The 16,462-nt window shown below is 48.8% G+C and overlaps 3 protein-coding genes across 3 annotated transcripts; 1 reads left to right on the forward strand and 2 right to left on the reverse strand.

Moving 5' to 3' along the window:
- Positions 1–1,742: 1,742 nt before the first annotated feature.
- N7506_005644 (BTB/POZ domain-containing protein) lies at positions 1,743–2,321 on the reverse strand (the record flags this gene model as incomplete). Its single annotated transcript, XM_056954937.1, has 1 exon — positions 1,743–2,321. One exon carries the CDS (start codon positions 2,319–2,321, stop codon positions 1,743–1,745), a length of 579 nt encoding a protein of 192 aa, XP_056811914.1.
- A 10,334-nt stretch (positions 2,322–12,655) lies between these two features.
- On the reverse strand, positions 12,656–12,916 carry N7506_005645 (uncharacterized protein; the record flags this gene model as incomplete). Its single annotated transcript, XM_056954938.1, has 1 exon — positions 12,656–12,916. One exon carries the CDS (start codon positions 12,914–12,916, stop codon positions 12,656–12,658), a length of 261 nt encoding a protein of 86 aa, XP_056811915.1.
- A 2,095-nt stretch (positions 12,917–15,011) lies between these two features.
- N7506_005646 (RNase H1/viroplasmin domain-containing protein) lies at positions 15,012–15,734 on the forward strand (the record flags this gene model as incomplete). Its single annotated transcript, XM_056954939.1, has 3 exons — positions 15,012–15,094; positions 15,154–15,381; positions 15,431–15,734. The coding sequence occupies 3 exons, from the start codon at positions 15,012–15,014 to the stop codon at positions 15,732–15,734; spliced, it is 615 nt and encodes a 204-aa protein (XP_056811916.1).
- Positions 15,735–16,462: the final 728 nt, after the last annotated feature.

A 16,462-nucleotide genomic window follows, 5' to 3' on the forward strand; every position in this document is an offset into this window, starting at 1 on the left:
TCGATTGAGGTATCCGGTGCAGAAACTCCTGAGAATCCTCCAAGTACCTATTCAGAAATTGTCAAATCAAATCCAACAGTCCGCCCTACACAGATCTTTCAGGTAATCCAGAAAGAGAGTCGGACTCTGATGAAGATTCGGGCTCAGAAAAGGGGGGATATCTCTATTTGGCAGCGATTGAAAGCTCCAGCATGTGCTGATCCTTATTCAATAGCAAAATGAGCTTAATCTCGGCTTTTATTTTTCCCAGAATTACCCAGCGGAGCGGAGATAAAATTTATTTTTGATTTGTATAGAAGTGATTTAATCATTATTCCTCGTCGCCATTCAGAATAAATTTCGCCTGGTGCATCTCTATCTCATTAAACCTAAGAACCCATATCATTCATGGAGTCTCCGTGGCAAAAGGTGGACGATAAGACAAGACTGCGGCAACAGGGAAGGACTTGAGAGTTTGAAGTGTCAGACAACATGTGTAAAATTACCATGGGAAGGTGATTCAAATACTTTGTTTTTATAGCTAATGCCTAGTGTTCAGATTGCAAAGCGCTTTCCGGATCTCGTTCGCTCGTCGGTCGCTTGGCGAATAACGTCCACAGAACGATATTTCAATTGCAAATCAACTTGAGCAGACTCAAAGTATATGACGTATCTATTATTCAATAGCTATTTCACGTTGGTGTGTGACGCATGTCGCAAAAATGGGGCATTGCGAAGCGCTTCGGCCTGGATTTCCCAGATAGGTTCTGCTAGTCTGAGAAACTGAGGGCCAAAACTGTCTCTCATATCTTGCACGACGGCTTCATCCGACTCATACAGACTTGATCGAACCAGTGGGATTTCCTTAAACTCTTTGAAAGTCAGGTATCTCCAGAGACTTTTCCAATAATCCATGGATTCTCTGGCAGCGTGGTGTTTCAGATCAACTCTAAGAGGAAGCTGGTCGAAGGCAAGCACAATATCTTTCGCGTTCGAATCCCCGCTACTGACTTCGAGCAAAGCTGATTCGGGACCGTAGCTCCATGGCTGCTGCCCAGCTGCGTGTAGCTGTATAATTGGTCGACTCTTAGATGCAATCATCATTGCCCGAGTCAGCATCATAAAGGCACTCATACGTGGCTCGGACCGACGCCACTTATGTTGGAGAAACACTTTCACTGCCAATGAACGGGGCCGTACGACATGAATATGCAGTAAAGTCACACAATAGGAGAGTGATTCTCTATCATATCACGAATCAGATGAAGCTTCCAAGTAGGAGATCTAGGAGCCATATCGCTGGTGTGATTTTGAGTATGAAAGCTCGAAGACAGACAGATGTGGGTGGGAGAGGGAACCTAGCTCCTACCATGGACTGAGAGGCGCATGCGTATAGCATTTTCGCGAAAAATACATTTCTTGTTGTCGTGGCAAGGTATTGTTAACTTTTCTTACAAAACCAGAAAGCGGTCTAAACGGCGGAGCCTCTCCGGCTCATCCTATCAGGACTCACGGCGGCTGAATTCATTCTCCGGGAATCAAGTCCTAAGAGCGCGGGAGTATAACTGATTTCGAATACTACTGTATCATGGACTGACTACTCTGATACGGTAGAGCTCTGGTCTACGATGGCCCGGACTCTCGGTATATATTGCCAACTTTGGGGTTTCGACAGCTTGGCTTTGCCAGGAGCCTCGTTTCTGAGATGCCAATATTTCTGGTCTAAACGGCCAGATGAGTAAGCTTTCATCCGTGCAACCGGATTACTCCCACATATATACGCCCGAATTAAGCTCTGAACTTTTTCCGCTGATAGGGTCTTCAAAAGTGGCAGCCCGAAGGGGCTTCACCCTATGTAGGACAAGCCTAGTCTCTTGGAGAATGTCGGCGCCGAAAGAAGGGTAGGCGTCAATCTCTTTGCTGAACTTGTGTTCTGGGCTTCGAAGGAAGCCTTCAACAAATGCTGCAGCAAATACACTTCGGACAGGATGCTCTCGAGGCAACAAGGTTGCTGAGGCAATATGATCATGTGTGAGATAGTAAGTGTTGCTATCAACATGTCGCCAAGAATTGTGGCTCTGTGGATGAGGGTTGGATTTTAAGATGTTCTTGATGTATTGGGCCATTGTAGTTTCCAACCTAACAATATCGTACTTGTCTGCAAGCCTTGCGAGCTCCAGGGCGGCCGAAATATGCTCTCCTGGGTCTTCTATCCCAAAGCTGACAGTGCGTCGATAAATCCATTGTAAGAGTGCTTCAAGGCTACGCACCGAGACATCGTCATCGGTCTCTTCAAGAGTGGCTGTCTGCTGCTGTGACTCTAGAGATTCACCGTTGAACATATTTGAGAAGACTGGCGATTCCGCTCAGAGAAGTCTTTTGGAAATTATATATTCCTTGTCGCTAGGCTGTATTCGAAGTTTGACGGAAGGGCCTTGATAGAGTGGAAGGATACTAGAGGATAAAGTGGTCAGATCACTCCTTACCAAAGATATCCCAGGTACTTACTTGGCTACGAAGTGCTCAGCACTTGCATCGGATGCGTTGGTCATTACTTTAAAATGAGGAGTCCACCTGTTGATATAAAATGTGGAACAATATGGAGAGGGCAAGCACTAGACAGGTCAATGGTGAGAATGTCGTATCTGCTCATGAGTACACGTGCGTAGCTCTAGAGCGTGCAATAATGCTACGACAGACAGAAAGAGGGGAACAAAGCAAGGCGCATTCTGGCATTGTACAGCCGATTTCGTGTAAAATACAACCAGTGGTGTCTTACAACTGTATTGTAAGATACACCTACCAGTCCAGCAAGCGGTCTGAAAAATTAGCCTTATCGCCTGTCCAATCAGGACTTACGAATATCGGATCTCTTATCCGGGAATCAAGTCGCAAGAGTGCGGAGGTATAACTGAATTCGAATACTACTGTAAAGGATGATAGGATACATAGACTGTAGTCGCACGAACGCTACTTGCCCTCCTGGTTGAGACTATTGCGATATAAAATTACTGTGTGTACCGAGCGGGAACTAACCCCGAACCAATGGCGGACCCACCCGCGGGGGCTCCCGAGTTCCTCCCCACAAACACCCAAGAATCGACGTCCAGCTTCTCGATTGAAGATTTCCAACCCAGGGTGACAGTCAATTCGCTCGGTTCGCTTCCCGATAGCCGAAAGCGAACGCGAAGCGGCGATGCCTTCACGCCCGCGGAAAGCACGGGCCAGGTCACCACCAGAGGGGTGTGGAGGCTCATCGACAGTCTGAAAACCATCATCCACCACCAAACCACGCTCATTGAATCGACTAAAGCCGAACTACAGGAGGTCAAGCATGACCAGAATGTGAATGAGAAGCTTCATGAAGAAGTCAGAGCGCTGCGGACACAAATCGAAACCTTCCCACAGGCGGCCCCAACCAGATCATGGGCCACAGTAGCGGCCAGCGGTGGCGTCCCTCCACCGCAACTGACACACCAACGACCCGATAAAGATCAAAACTGCGTCAGAATCAGCACCCAGCAATCGTTGGTAGACCCAACCGACAACCACAATGGTGACCGAAACACCTTTGGCCGATACCTCCCCACAGATTCCGCCAACACCCACATCCGAACGGCGCTATTGAGTGCCCCATCCACACAAGATGCCGAGGTTGCCGGGATCGGCACCACCAAGACCGGATACGTGATCCGGTTCAAAAACCCAACGTCGGCCGAAGCGGCCCGCAACAACACCGACTGGTTGAACGAGCTGGGAAACAGCACGAAGTTGGTCAGACCACGATTCGGCGTTGTCGTCCACCGTACTCCGACCGAGGATTTTGACCTGGAAAATGCGAGCCCACAAGCTATTGAGAAAATCATGGACGAGAACGAACTGACGGAGCGAGGTTTCCGAATTGAGGAGGTGGCATGGCTGAAGATGAAAGACAAGGAGCTAGGGAAATTTGCATCACTTGGTATTTGGTTCGACTCGGCGGAGGGAGCAGAGTGGCTACTGGTCAATGGCCTCCTAATCGGCCAGGGTTACATCGGCACGGTAGAACGCTGCGAGATCAAGAGAAAGAGATGCTTCCGCTGCCAACGATTCGGACATTTGGCATGGTCGTGTAAGGAGAAACCGAGGTGCGGACATTGCGCAGGCCAGCACGAACGGGAGCGGTGCCCCCCAAGGGGTGCGAGCCCGATGCCTCGACTGCGGTGGTGAACACCCAACCGGTGACCGTCAGTGTCCGACCCCCGCGACCTCCAACCCCTCCCAATGTTAGAGACGAATCTACGTGTACTACAGTTGAACATACTGAAATCGGGACCAAGGGTGGAAGCGCTCATCAACGACCATCAGAGCCAGAACCTGGACGTCCTGCTGATCCAGGAACCCTCCATCACCACCTATCGAACACACGTCAACCATAGCGCCTGGCGGCTGTACCGACCGACCGTCGAGAGTGAGGCTGTCCGTTTCCGCAGCCTGATCTACGTCAATCGAGGGGTGTCAACCTCTTCCCACCGACAGATACCGTGCAACCACCCAGACCTCACAGCAATCAAGATCTGGACAGCAGACCAGCAAATTCTTATCTTTTCAGTCTACATCCCACTCGTGCCTATGCACAACCCCGATGGGACGTCGGCAGAAGCAACACTCACAGCCATCCAAAACACAATAGAAAACGCTCTTCTGGATGGTCAGAAAACAACGAGCATAGTGCTTTCCGGAGACTTTAATCGCCACCATCCAACATGGGACGGCAATCACGTTCACCCGCGGTTTGTAGAGGATGCAAGCGAACTGATTAATTTCGTTCAAAGATATGGCCTATACGGCTGTCTTCCTCGAGGAACAGCGACTTTCTGGTCTCTGAGCGACCCGGGAAGGAACTCGACTATTGACCAGACCGTAACGGACCGGCCAGACCGGCTCGTTAAATGTCATCTTTACGATGAAAGTTACGGCTCGGACCACCGTGCCACTTACTCAGAATGGAATCTGTAAGCCCAGCGTAGGCCAGCAGCCAAGGCGAAAAGGGCCTACGACCGGGCAGACTGGGACAAAATCGCCAAGGAAGTGCTTCGACAGATAGGCCCATGGAAGGAAATTAAAACTAGACCAGCGCTAGATGAGGTTGTTGAACGGCTCACGGAAGCGGCTACGACGGCAGTCGACAGTCTCACGCCCGACTTACGACCGACACCATACTCTAAACGGTGGTTCACGCCGGACCTTAAATCCAGCAGACCGAGGTTAATCGCCTGCGCCGAAAATGGCAGGATAGTTGCTCGGAGTTCGGGCGAAACCACGACCAATCCGCGATCCTATTCCGAGAGATGCAACAGAAACGACGAGAATGGACTCGGGCTATCGAGAAAGTCAAAGCGTCACATTGGAAACAATTTCTCGATGAAGCCGGGGAGGGGAAGCTGTGGAAGGCTGCCACCTACATGAAACCGCGAGATGCCTGGGGTTGCATCTCAACCTTACAAGACGATACCAACGAATTCATTGAGAATGAGGAGAAGGCGCAGGCCTTCTTGAACACTTTCTTCCCTGAGATGGATGACCCGCACGAAGACCTACCGACCAAAACACCCCTGGAACTCCCATGGCAACCCATCACCGAACTGGAAATCCACCGATCTCTCCGAGCTATGAGGGGTTTTACTGCACCTGGTGAGGATGGTCTACCGTTGCTCGTGTGGAAAAACCTGTGGAAATATCTCAAAAAGTTTATCACCGGGATCTTCACCGCATCCATTAGCCTAGGGTACCATCCGAAACGTTGGCGCAGCGCAAGAATCGTAGTACTGCGAAAACCGGGGAAACCAGACTACTCAGCCCCTGGTGCCTATCGACCTATATCGCTCCTCAACACGCTAGGCAAACTTCTCGAGGCGGTGATGACTAGACGGCTGGCGTATCTTGCCGAGAACCACAGCTTATTACCAGATACCTAATTCGGCGGGCGTCCGGGAAGAACCACCGAACAAGCCCTCCTAGTTCTATCTAACGCCATCGATCGAGCATGGAACCAGCACAAGGTAGTGACACTCGTCGCTTTCGACCTGAAAGGGGCCTTCAATGGCGTCAACAAAGTAAGCTTGGACGCTCGGCTTCGAGCCAGGAGAATCCCAAGCGCGGCCAGAAAATGGATCGGGAGCTTCATGAGCGACCGCCTTGCCAACATTGGTTTCGACGACTTTAGGACAGAGGTGGCACCACTATCAAATGCCGGACTAGCGCAAGGCTCTCCCCTCTCGCCAATCCTATTCGCGTTCTTCAACTCAGACTTAGTCGACCAGGAAGTCACCTTCCACGGCGGCGCGTCGGCCTTCATTGATGACTATTTTCGATGGCGTGTAGGTAGATCAGCCGAGGAGAATATTGCGAAGATCCAGACCGAAGACATCCCCCGCATCGAAACATGGGCCAAACAAACGGGTTCCCATTTTGCTGCAGAGAAAACAGAGCTTATTCACCTAACCCGGAACAAGGGCGAACAGCTTCACGGGCCACTTAATCATGAACGGCAAGACGATCGAACCGACAACTACCGCCAAGCTGCTGGGTGTGATCTTCGATCAGGAGCTGCGGTGGAAAGAACACATCCAACAGGCAATCAAGCGCGCAACTCAAACGAATGTTGCACTCGGTGGGCTGCGACACCTCCGCCCCGAGCAGATGCGACAGCTTTATGAGGCCTGTGTCACCCCTGTAGTAGACTACGCGTCAACCGTTTGGCACGACCCACTCGGAGACAAGACTCACCTACGGCATCTACGCACAGCGCAACGCACTGCACTCATCCGTATCATATCGGCGTTCAGAACAGTAGCCACCTCAACAATGGAAGTTGAAGCCCACATATTGCCAACACACCTCCGACTGCGACATCGCGCACAAAGCACCATCACCAGGCTTCACACTCCCGAGGGACCACCCAATTTGGAGTACATTACCATGCGCCCAAAAACGGAGGAATAATATCGGGTCGTATTCTCGATTCCCACTCGCACAGTCGCTGAAGACAATGAACCTGGAAAGGTTGCAAGATCTGGAAATGATCGACCCTAGAATGCGACCGCCATGGAGAACAGAGGCCGTTACGGAAATCGAGATTGAATCAGATGGAGAGATAGCAACACAGCGAGCTGAAACCATTCGGTCTATCTCAGACGTTGTTGTCTATTCGGATGTGTCAGGGCGCCATGGTCATCTAGGGCCCGCAACCGTCACGCTCGACAACAATCTGGAAGCGTCCGAATCCGTACAGATTCAGGTCGGGTCTATTGATCGATGGTCTGTACATGCCGCTGAACTGATCGGTATCTTGCACGCCATCGAAATTATCAACAAAGGTGCTTCGGACCGCCGGAGGTTACACGGTGAGCAAGTTAGGCTGGCTACTATCCTCAGTGACAGCATGTCGGCACTACAGGCAATCCAAAACCCAGGGAACAAATCCGGTCAACAGATTATTCATGCTATCCTACAGGCGGCTACAAACACCAAAGCACACGGAGTTACCATCCGTCTCCAATGGATACCGGGACATTGCGCAGCGCCTGGGAATGATTCAGCGGAATGATTCAGCAGACCGTTTGGCCAAAGAGGCAGCCATCCCAGGCAAAACCCACCCGTTCTTCCACTTATTGTCCCGGGAGAAAGCTTCGTCCGAAACAACATCCGCGTCCAGTGGGAAAAGGAATGGAAAGAGTCTGGAGAAGGCGGACATCTCCGTACCATTGACAACGCACTACCTGCCAAGTACACCAGACGGCTTTACGGGCCTTTACCGAGGAATCGAGCCTACCTACTCTCGCAGCTACGAAACGGACATTGCTGGTTAGCGACGTTTACGAAGGTATTTCACTTCCAAGACAATGACCGATGCGTCTGTGGGGACCGGGAAACACTGAAACACGTCTTGTGGGACTACCTCGATCTCAGGGAGTTGCGGCGGGAGTTGCGGAGGAAAGTCGGTGACACGTTTTGTAGCGTGTCGAGCTTGCTGGGGGGTCCAGGAGAAGAAAGGAGAGGTCATCTAGATCATGCCTCGCGAACAAAAACGGTGGATGCTGTATTGGATTTCGCGGAGGCATCACAAAGATTCCGAAGTCGCGCGCCACGAGGGCAGCTTGACAACGTGAACGGCAATTAGCCCACGAAAAGCCTTGGCGAGGCTCTAAGTTCGTTCCAGGAAGTGGTACACTTCACGTGTACGTACAAGGATATATAGTCGTGGTAGCCTGCATATCGCTTCGGCGAGGGGTCAGGGTAAATGAAAACTACCTACCTACCTACTGTAATTTTTGTCCGGATATATCCTTCTGTCAGCCGAGCGGAACGCATCCCTTGCTTGGTATAGCATTCTTGCACGGAGCTGCAGCTCCGGTGTTGTGACTGCCCAGTATCGGAGCATTGGATTAAGGGATATCTCGGAACCTGACCTGACTTGACACACGTCTATCTTGAATTAAACAATTGACTTTTGCTTTGGAAGCATAACCACTGTCCACTTAACTGCGTACAGGGTACCTAGCTGGTGATACCAAGAATTTCCAAGACCAGACCACTAGGAACATATCGGGTTTCCGAGTAGAACCACATAAACTTTCTGTTCACTTCTCCAATTCAACGCTCGTGTAATGCCCTCGATCCTCGACTCGCCCTACTGTCATAGGTTGCACAGGAATGGGACCCATTCCACGCTTTTCGTCCGTGCACCCTTATACGTGATTTGTCCGTGCATTGTCAACCAATCGCAGCAGATGCGGTGCATCCCAGTAGACTATTTTGATCCGATTCCTATCAAAGTCGAAAGTGCTCTTATAGATCGCCAAGCGCTTAAAAGATTGCAACGCAACTATACACAGGCTTCAACGTGAGCCCGAGAATTTCCCTAATACTCTGGGTTCCTTGACACAATTGGCCACAACAGGTTCTTGGACGATGAGCACGCAGGACAAGAAAGCAGAAAGCTGGGATGGGGCACATATTTCAATTGACGAGAGCGTACAATCTCGCCTCGCCCTCTGGTTGTATCAAGAGCCTAGGCGTAATTGTCGTAACGCTAGGGTAACCTCATGGTCGGCAGTATCTTTCCGTCCATATAGTTCGAATCCCACAAGTAATCTTTTCAGCCAGCTTTTCTGGTTCATAGCGAGCCTAGCAATGCTACAATTGCTTTCTAACTTGAACAAGCCGGCAATTCTGATTAAACTCGGTCTTAGCCTTTCGACCATAAAGTCATCCAACAAACCCTCTTCTTCGATCAAGAAAATTGTCAGGAGGGTATAGATCAACCTAGAGGAAATAGGTATACTGAAATTTTCCGCGTCATTCCTGAGTTTAGAGTCGACTATTAATGAAAAATGCGAACTCTGTCTTTGCCCATCCAGGTCGGCGCCAAGGGTAAGATATTGCAACCCTCGAACTAATCGTCGTCGCATGTCGCTAAGTCGTTGGAAAGGAGTGCCGGGGAGGCAGGCCATGCAATTGCACGCAAAGCGCAAGGCTTCGTGACGTTCATATCTCGTTCTGCCTTCAAAATCTGTATTATAACAAAAGGTGATCTCTTCACCGGCATCGATGTCCCGAGTCGCAAAAGCTGAAATGATCTCCCCACTACTAGTGGGGATTTTTGAGTTTGGTATACACGAATGATTGAAGCGGGAGTGAAGAGGAAACAGGCCATGAGCTGGAGGCTTGCTGAGGTCTGAGGCTGCTATGCTGAAAGAGTTCTCGGCGAAGGCTTCATTAAAACTTCTGAAAACCCTCGATCCATTTTCCCGAAGGAGTAAGAATACTGCTTTCTGACTGTCCCACAATTTCTGAAAGGCCATTGTGACATGCTCGTCCGTAATATCTGTATGTGGCCTTGGAATAATGAATAGTGGCTTTTCGCTCAAAATCCGGGAACCTCGCTCAATGCGTCTTGTGGCGAAAGCACCCCATCCTTTGCCCAACGACGGACGTAGCTCCAATGGTGTATTGCTGGGTATTTGAAGACTGCGATATGCTTGCACAGAGAGTTTGTTAGCCTTAATACCAGGCTATGGAAAGGTTAACCAACGGTGGCTGGAAGAAACTTCGCCAGAACTTGACATTTTGACGATGAGAATGGAGAGAATAGTAGCTTGGGTGCAATCAATCAAGGAGTGGCGTCGTGGGTCACGTTTAGTATGAATATACGGGACTAGCCCTAACGCACGAGTATTGTACATCCGGGTGCTTCGGAAGGGATGTTCCCTGACTTCTCTAGCCCATAGATCAGTCTGACACGTCGTGCAGCGGAGAACCTGGCCAAGCAAATTGAATCGACTCCGACCAATCACAATTTGACAGAAGCGGGGTTGGGCAGCAGTGCTTTTAGACCGACCGCGCTTTTCGGGCTAATACATATGATACACTGAGCCCTCAAAGCCAGAAAGCTCCACGAGTCTTGGTATCACGCCTAGATCTCGCCAAAACCCGTCCGCGGACACCCCTAACACGTCCAAAAGTGTCCAAAGCCGCCCAAAACTGCATAAAATTTCCGCATAACCCGATGACTCCGCAAAATAAAAAACGGTTATTTGCACTAGTTACATTCATTACAATTCCTTTTCGTGGCAGCTGTTCTGAGTTCATTTAATCATATAGAATCTCTCATGTATTCTTCTCCTACATGAAATACTGATTTTTATTTTGTTTGTGGACACATGATATCTGCTTGTTGTGCTGTAGGGTTTTATAAACTGAGAATGCTCTAGCGAGAAAATATATATTTCTTCAGTACCTCCAGCACAAAATTTAAGCTGCCTCTGATTTTACTCTAATACCAGGAAAAACAGCAGGACCTCTCATTCGTTACTGTATCTATACCTATTAGCAATTTCAACTCTGCTACAATTATTCCTCTATAGGCGTTAACTACATGCGACTCAATACAGCAAATTTCTATATAATTCTATGAATGTTACAGTGTCGCCACTTTTGACCCATTGGGCTATCCAAGACGTCCGGTGGACGGACGGGGGGCCCCTCGACCCGCCCACCGGACACCTTCTGGTGTCCAAACCCGCCCATGGACCGGCTTGGACATATTCCTCGATGGGTGAATTGGACTTTGGCGAGGTCTAATCACGCCTACTTCGTTATACCCTGTGAGAACTCAATCAAGTCTCGCTTATCAAGTACCAATAACTACTCTCCTCGTTTACCAGGTGCTTAGTCAGCGGCGAAGTCCAACATAGAGGGACCTTTCATATGTCAACGCTCTGTAGTGATTTGTCTGGCAAGTCATCTCCGTCAAAGTAGACTAATGTGATCAGACTTGAATTGCTGAGCAATACCAACGAATCAGGCTCAGACACTTTATGCGATAACAGGGGTTGAGTATGCTGTTTCATTAGCTCCGAGTCCTCAATCAACTGCAATGGCCACAATGCCTGCAGATTCACGTATGGGGGCGTTTTTCCCTAGGCGCATTCTCATTGCCTTGAGCGGCATGTGAATATCAGCAGGCCAATCTCATAGTGGCATAGCCTCATAGATCAGCCGGGAACTTATGTGTCTAGACTTATGTGACTAGCTCGGACGAATTCAACGAAGGTGGGCAGTTGTGTGTGAGCCCTGAGTCATTCGCGCTCTTCCTCTGCCTTTTTGCGTTCTCTCTCCGCATTTTCACACAGGGTCCTGTAGTCGACAGTCTCTGGCATTCTCCGCGCACAGTCAACCAGTTGCACTTTTGAGGTCTATCTATCTTCAAGTGGAAAGGGATGGCCCGCAAGACACGAAGCGTAGAGGAAGCATCACGTGAACGTCCGCATATAACCAATCAGCGGCCAGTATACCACCATGTAAGGCCTAGGCTATTATGTGACCACTCGTTCGGGAGACATGGTACTGAGCCCAGGGGCAATGTTCTGTGGGGGGGGGGGTTTAATAAAGCCTAAAGATTGCCCACTTTCTTTTTCTGATCATTGAGCTGAGTTTCGTCCTTTCAAATAATCTCTATCGCAGTGGGGTAAGTAGCAGCGGAAAGAAATCACGACAGCTGGGCGGTCAAAGAAGCATAATAGGCGATTTTTCTGAGATATGCTGCTCATCGATAGCCTTCCTGTAATTGTTCTCTGATTTCTCCTCTGTGTCAGCGCGGATGCCTGCTTTCGAAGGCACCCAGTCATCACTGGTGCCTCATTCATATGTTTTGCAGACACACAGCCCCTACCGACTTCGGCCAGGTGGATTGGTTATTATATACATATATGTTCTTTTTGACCTCGTGCTCTTTAAGTGGTATCTCTTGCGCTATAACACTGTTTCGGAACCTTGCTGAGTGTCAAATTGGCCATCAGACTGCCATCAAGCATCTCCCTCTTCAATATTCACACTAATCAGAAGTTTACATTCAATTGGCGACAAATTTCTTTGGCGCCCAAGTGCGCAGCTTCTTTCTTTGTTCGAGCCCTACCAGGGCAGGTGATATTTCCATACTGGACCATTACCTTGAACAAAGGCGGATCCAGTGTGATTGTCTGCTCCTCAATTCGCCGGAGCCTTTTGTTCTCTCTCTGGCCTCTCTCGTGTAGCGTGGAGGTGTACTGGTGGAGGGCGACTGCGTGAGCACTATCTTCTCTAGGTTACGAAGGACCTGGATTGGAAGGTCTCGATAAGGAATTTTCCACACTCGTCATTCCATGGCTGCGACAATGCGCTTGTCCGGTAGCAAAAGGAGAGAATATGTCGACGAGAGTCCATAAAAGTGAAATCTTTGCGGTTCAGGGCAGAGTGTGTAGGTCTGCCCAAGCAAGGCGACTACGAGGTTCCGGGCACTGCCATCTTCTCCGATAGCTGTTCGAGGAGCGTCTTTGGCGATTTTGGCAGACGTCTTTGTTTCCGTCCAGTTGAAGGTCTGAAAAGCATCTTTGCAATAGGTGAGTCTGGCAGCCATCGAGAGGTGGCTGAAACAGCGCGCTAACCTCAGCCTCCTTGCGCGACATCTCAGAGCTAGCGAAGGACGAGATTACTGATATTTGAAAGAGAAGAGTGCCGATAAGAATATCTGTGAATGGCGTGCGTTTGTTCAGATGCAGATGGGAAATATATGGCCATTAGACTCGCTATCAGAGCTGGTAGGTTGACTGTTGTCTTGCAGACTGGTCATGCTAATGGGTTGGACTGATAGCAAAGCAGTATCCTAGGTTTTCGAGGCGGAGGGTTAGTGAACCCCGTGGATGGTCTCTCCACTCCCCTTGTGTGAGATAGTTTCTTCAAAAGAATTCAACCAGTACAAATTGGAAAATTGGCCAAATGTGCCTCACCGTAAGGCTTTAGCCTGGAGACGTGGTATCTGATTCTCCGATTTACAGGCTCTCAAAGTAATTACACGAGGAAGTGATATAACTAGGCCGTGACGTGCCATCTTTTTTTTAGCATGTTTTATCCATGCGGGTTTGGTCGTATCGCCAACTGACTTTCGTGGCAGACACGGCTCCATTTGGCTCCACAGAAATGCAAAGGGAAGCATACATGGCCGATATAAACTCTCAACTTTGAGACTGCAGCAGGGAGATGCCTGTGCACAGCAGGGTTAGATGGAGCCTTGCACGACGATCCGCCGTGTGACGTAGCTTTAATCTAGCTTGCGCCATGTAGTGAGTGAAGAGAACCGAAAGAAAAAGATACTCGTTGGCAGCCGCCGCAATAAATGACAGGGGACAGCCATTGGAAGCAAAGGGACAGGAATCAAAGAACTACAGAAAAATGGCTAGCGTTGGGCAGCAAAGATAGACGATGGGATTGCCCGGGCACAGTGAGTCAGAAGAGGTATAGCGGGGCCAAGAGGATAAACTTGAGAGTATATATACATGTACATCATACTTACGGTGGGCATATTTCCAGGTAAAGAACACTCTGTATGTATGTAATCATTATTCTGAAAAACTGCTCGAGCAGGACGCAATGAGCGGAGGATATCGAGAGGCTTCACTGATGTTCCATCAGCCTAAAAGATTGCGATTGCTCTATGAGCCCCTGTGCTTGTGCTTGCTCTTGCTCTGAACCCTAAGCAAAGTCCGGGGGGGTCGAATAAAGCCAAGTGATATGTCCCCCGAGGGCTCGGGGTAAAGTTAAAGTGTCACTAGAAGCTATTGATCCTTTGTGGACGCCATTGCCTATATATGTGCGTACCGGAAAAAGCCTGGTTACGTCACCGCGGCGGCCCTAGAACGGACCACCGATGCGATAGTGATTCTGCTAGCTGCCAACGATGGCATTGATACGGCGGTCTTCACCCTTCTGGAGAAGTTTCTCATCATACTTTCATGGATCATCAAAAGTTCTACAGTCCGACTGGACACGAAAGAGGGCCGAGAGGCGATGAAAATTTTTACTGCCCACGTGCCGGACCTGAACGCCCCCAAGATCTTCGAATACTATCAACAGGTGAATAAACTTGTCTCATTGGGGATGGGACGTACTGTACTCAGCATGACATAACGAGGGGGTGAAGAAGTGAGGGGTAAGCTGATTGAACTTCGGTGAGTTCAGTACAGGAGTTCAGTCACCTAAGCGCTCGATCAACCTGCTAGGCAGATGATGTATCGAGCTTAAGGATCAGATCGCGTAATAAAGAAGGATTTCAGCCCGTGTGGTCAGGTCGCTCAATTTCCTTTGTGCTTGAATTTATTTCCGAAAAAATATTTTCCCTTTTATGTATATGAGTTAATTATAAAATACCCTCGACCACACAACTTTGCAACGTGGCTCTTATGGAGTTGTCTAAGCCAATAGCGCCGTAGGTAAGCCCTAAGAGTTTCTATTACGGGCCATCCAGTCAGGTCGTGACACATAAAACCAGCTCATCGAACATTTACAGGCCAAATGCAGCCAAAAGCCGTCAACTGCCCTTGAGATGACAATATGTATGTCCCAAATCTTGTTTATATATAATATCAAGACCGTTGCCATACTCTCGAAGTTTCTTTTCTTTCACAGTGCATACGATTTGACGCTCTAAGACAAATTAAAAAAGAAGTAATTCGCCTATGGCTCCACCAGTTAGCAAAAGCGACAAGTTCTATGCGGTCTACAAAGGTCGTGTTGACAAGCCTACCATATATTCATCTTGGTAAGATTAGATCCAACTTGGCAAGAGACGTTTGATGCACTGACATGTTACATGCCTAGGAGTCAAGTGCACCCAAGAGTCATAGAATGCGAAGGCGCCGATCATCAGAAGTTCGACACAATCGAGGATGCCCGCAGGGCAATGAAAGAGAGAGGCTTCGAGGAAAATGATATAGACGTTGATATATTTGACAAAGGATCAGCTGAAATCAAAGTCACGTCGTTGCGAAAAGGCAAACACTATGCCGTTGCAGGTGGCAAGTCTACCGGAGTGTTCATTGCTTGGAAGTAAGTCTATTTTTTTCATAGTCCAACACAGATAACTCACATAACATAGGGATGCGGAAAAAGCGATCAATGGAACGACAGCGTGCCAAGAATGTTTTAGCACTAAGCAAGAAGCAGAAGAGTTCATTGAGAGTTGGAAAGACGCCTACGCTGATGTATGGCGAAGGGCAATTCGACAAGGATTGAACGAGGGATGGAAGGCTAGGGACATGAATTTGAACATTGGATCATTCTTGCTTAGGGAGAATAACAACGAGAGGCTAAAGGAAGATGGCCACGAGGTGGTCAAAACGGCTCAAAATAAACTCCCGAAGATTGAGCAATTATCTGTCAAAGAAGAGCACCAAGAATAGAGCGTTCGATCTAGGATTACGTTTGGGGTGGGGCTCAACAAGAGAAGGCCAACATGACCGAAGAAGAGCTCTACATGGCGCCGGGACTTTGGAACTTCTTCTACAACAAATTTAGCAATGAATGTCATGCAATTCTACCTACTTTACTGAACCCCCCGTAGTTACACAGTGGCACCTCATATTGCTGCGGAAAACCGTAAACTACTCAGTATTCTGATAGCCATCCCCACACTATCAGTGAAACTCAGCCCCCCCCCTATGGTAGAGATCCGGCCCAAGTCCGTCAAGAAACGCTGTAGTAATGGTTCGTGGAAATGATGGGTAAAATGTTGAACGAGCTAAGCTACTTTTTCTCCTGGCCTCAATTAAAGTATTAGCCTGAAAACAACAATTGCAGCTATACAAATAAACACTCGTGAAACCAATAATATGTCAATTGCACCTGCAGTCAACAGCACTATGTTAAATTAAATCTCCTAAGCGCCATGTACGCCAACGCCAAAGTGGGTAGTTGCTAAATTATCTCATAAATAGGGATTGCTTTCTTCACATTCTCGACCCAGCGCCGAATGTCTTCTACGAACCGTCGAGCAATACCTATCTTTATGCCCTTTCCGATAAAGAATCCCGGGTCTTGATCCTTGTAGACTTGCTCAAGATCAAGACCGTTGTCGATCATCATGTCACAGATCTCTCGGAATGCAGCCTTGAGAGTGTCATCGCTGACA

This window comes from Penicillium brevicompactum, assembly GCF_028827555.1.
Source record: "Penicillium brevicompactum strain IBT 35665 chromosome Unknown utg000004l_segment0_segment0, whole genome shotgun sequence".
Classification (NCBI taxonomy): domain Eukaryota; kingdom Fungi; phylum Ascomycota; class Eurotiomycetes; order Eurotiales; family Aspergillaceae; genus Penicillium; species Penicillium brevicompactum.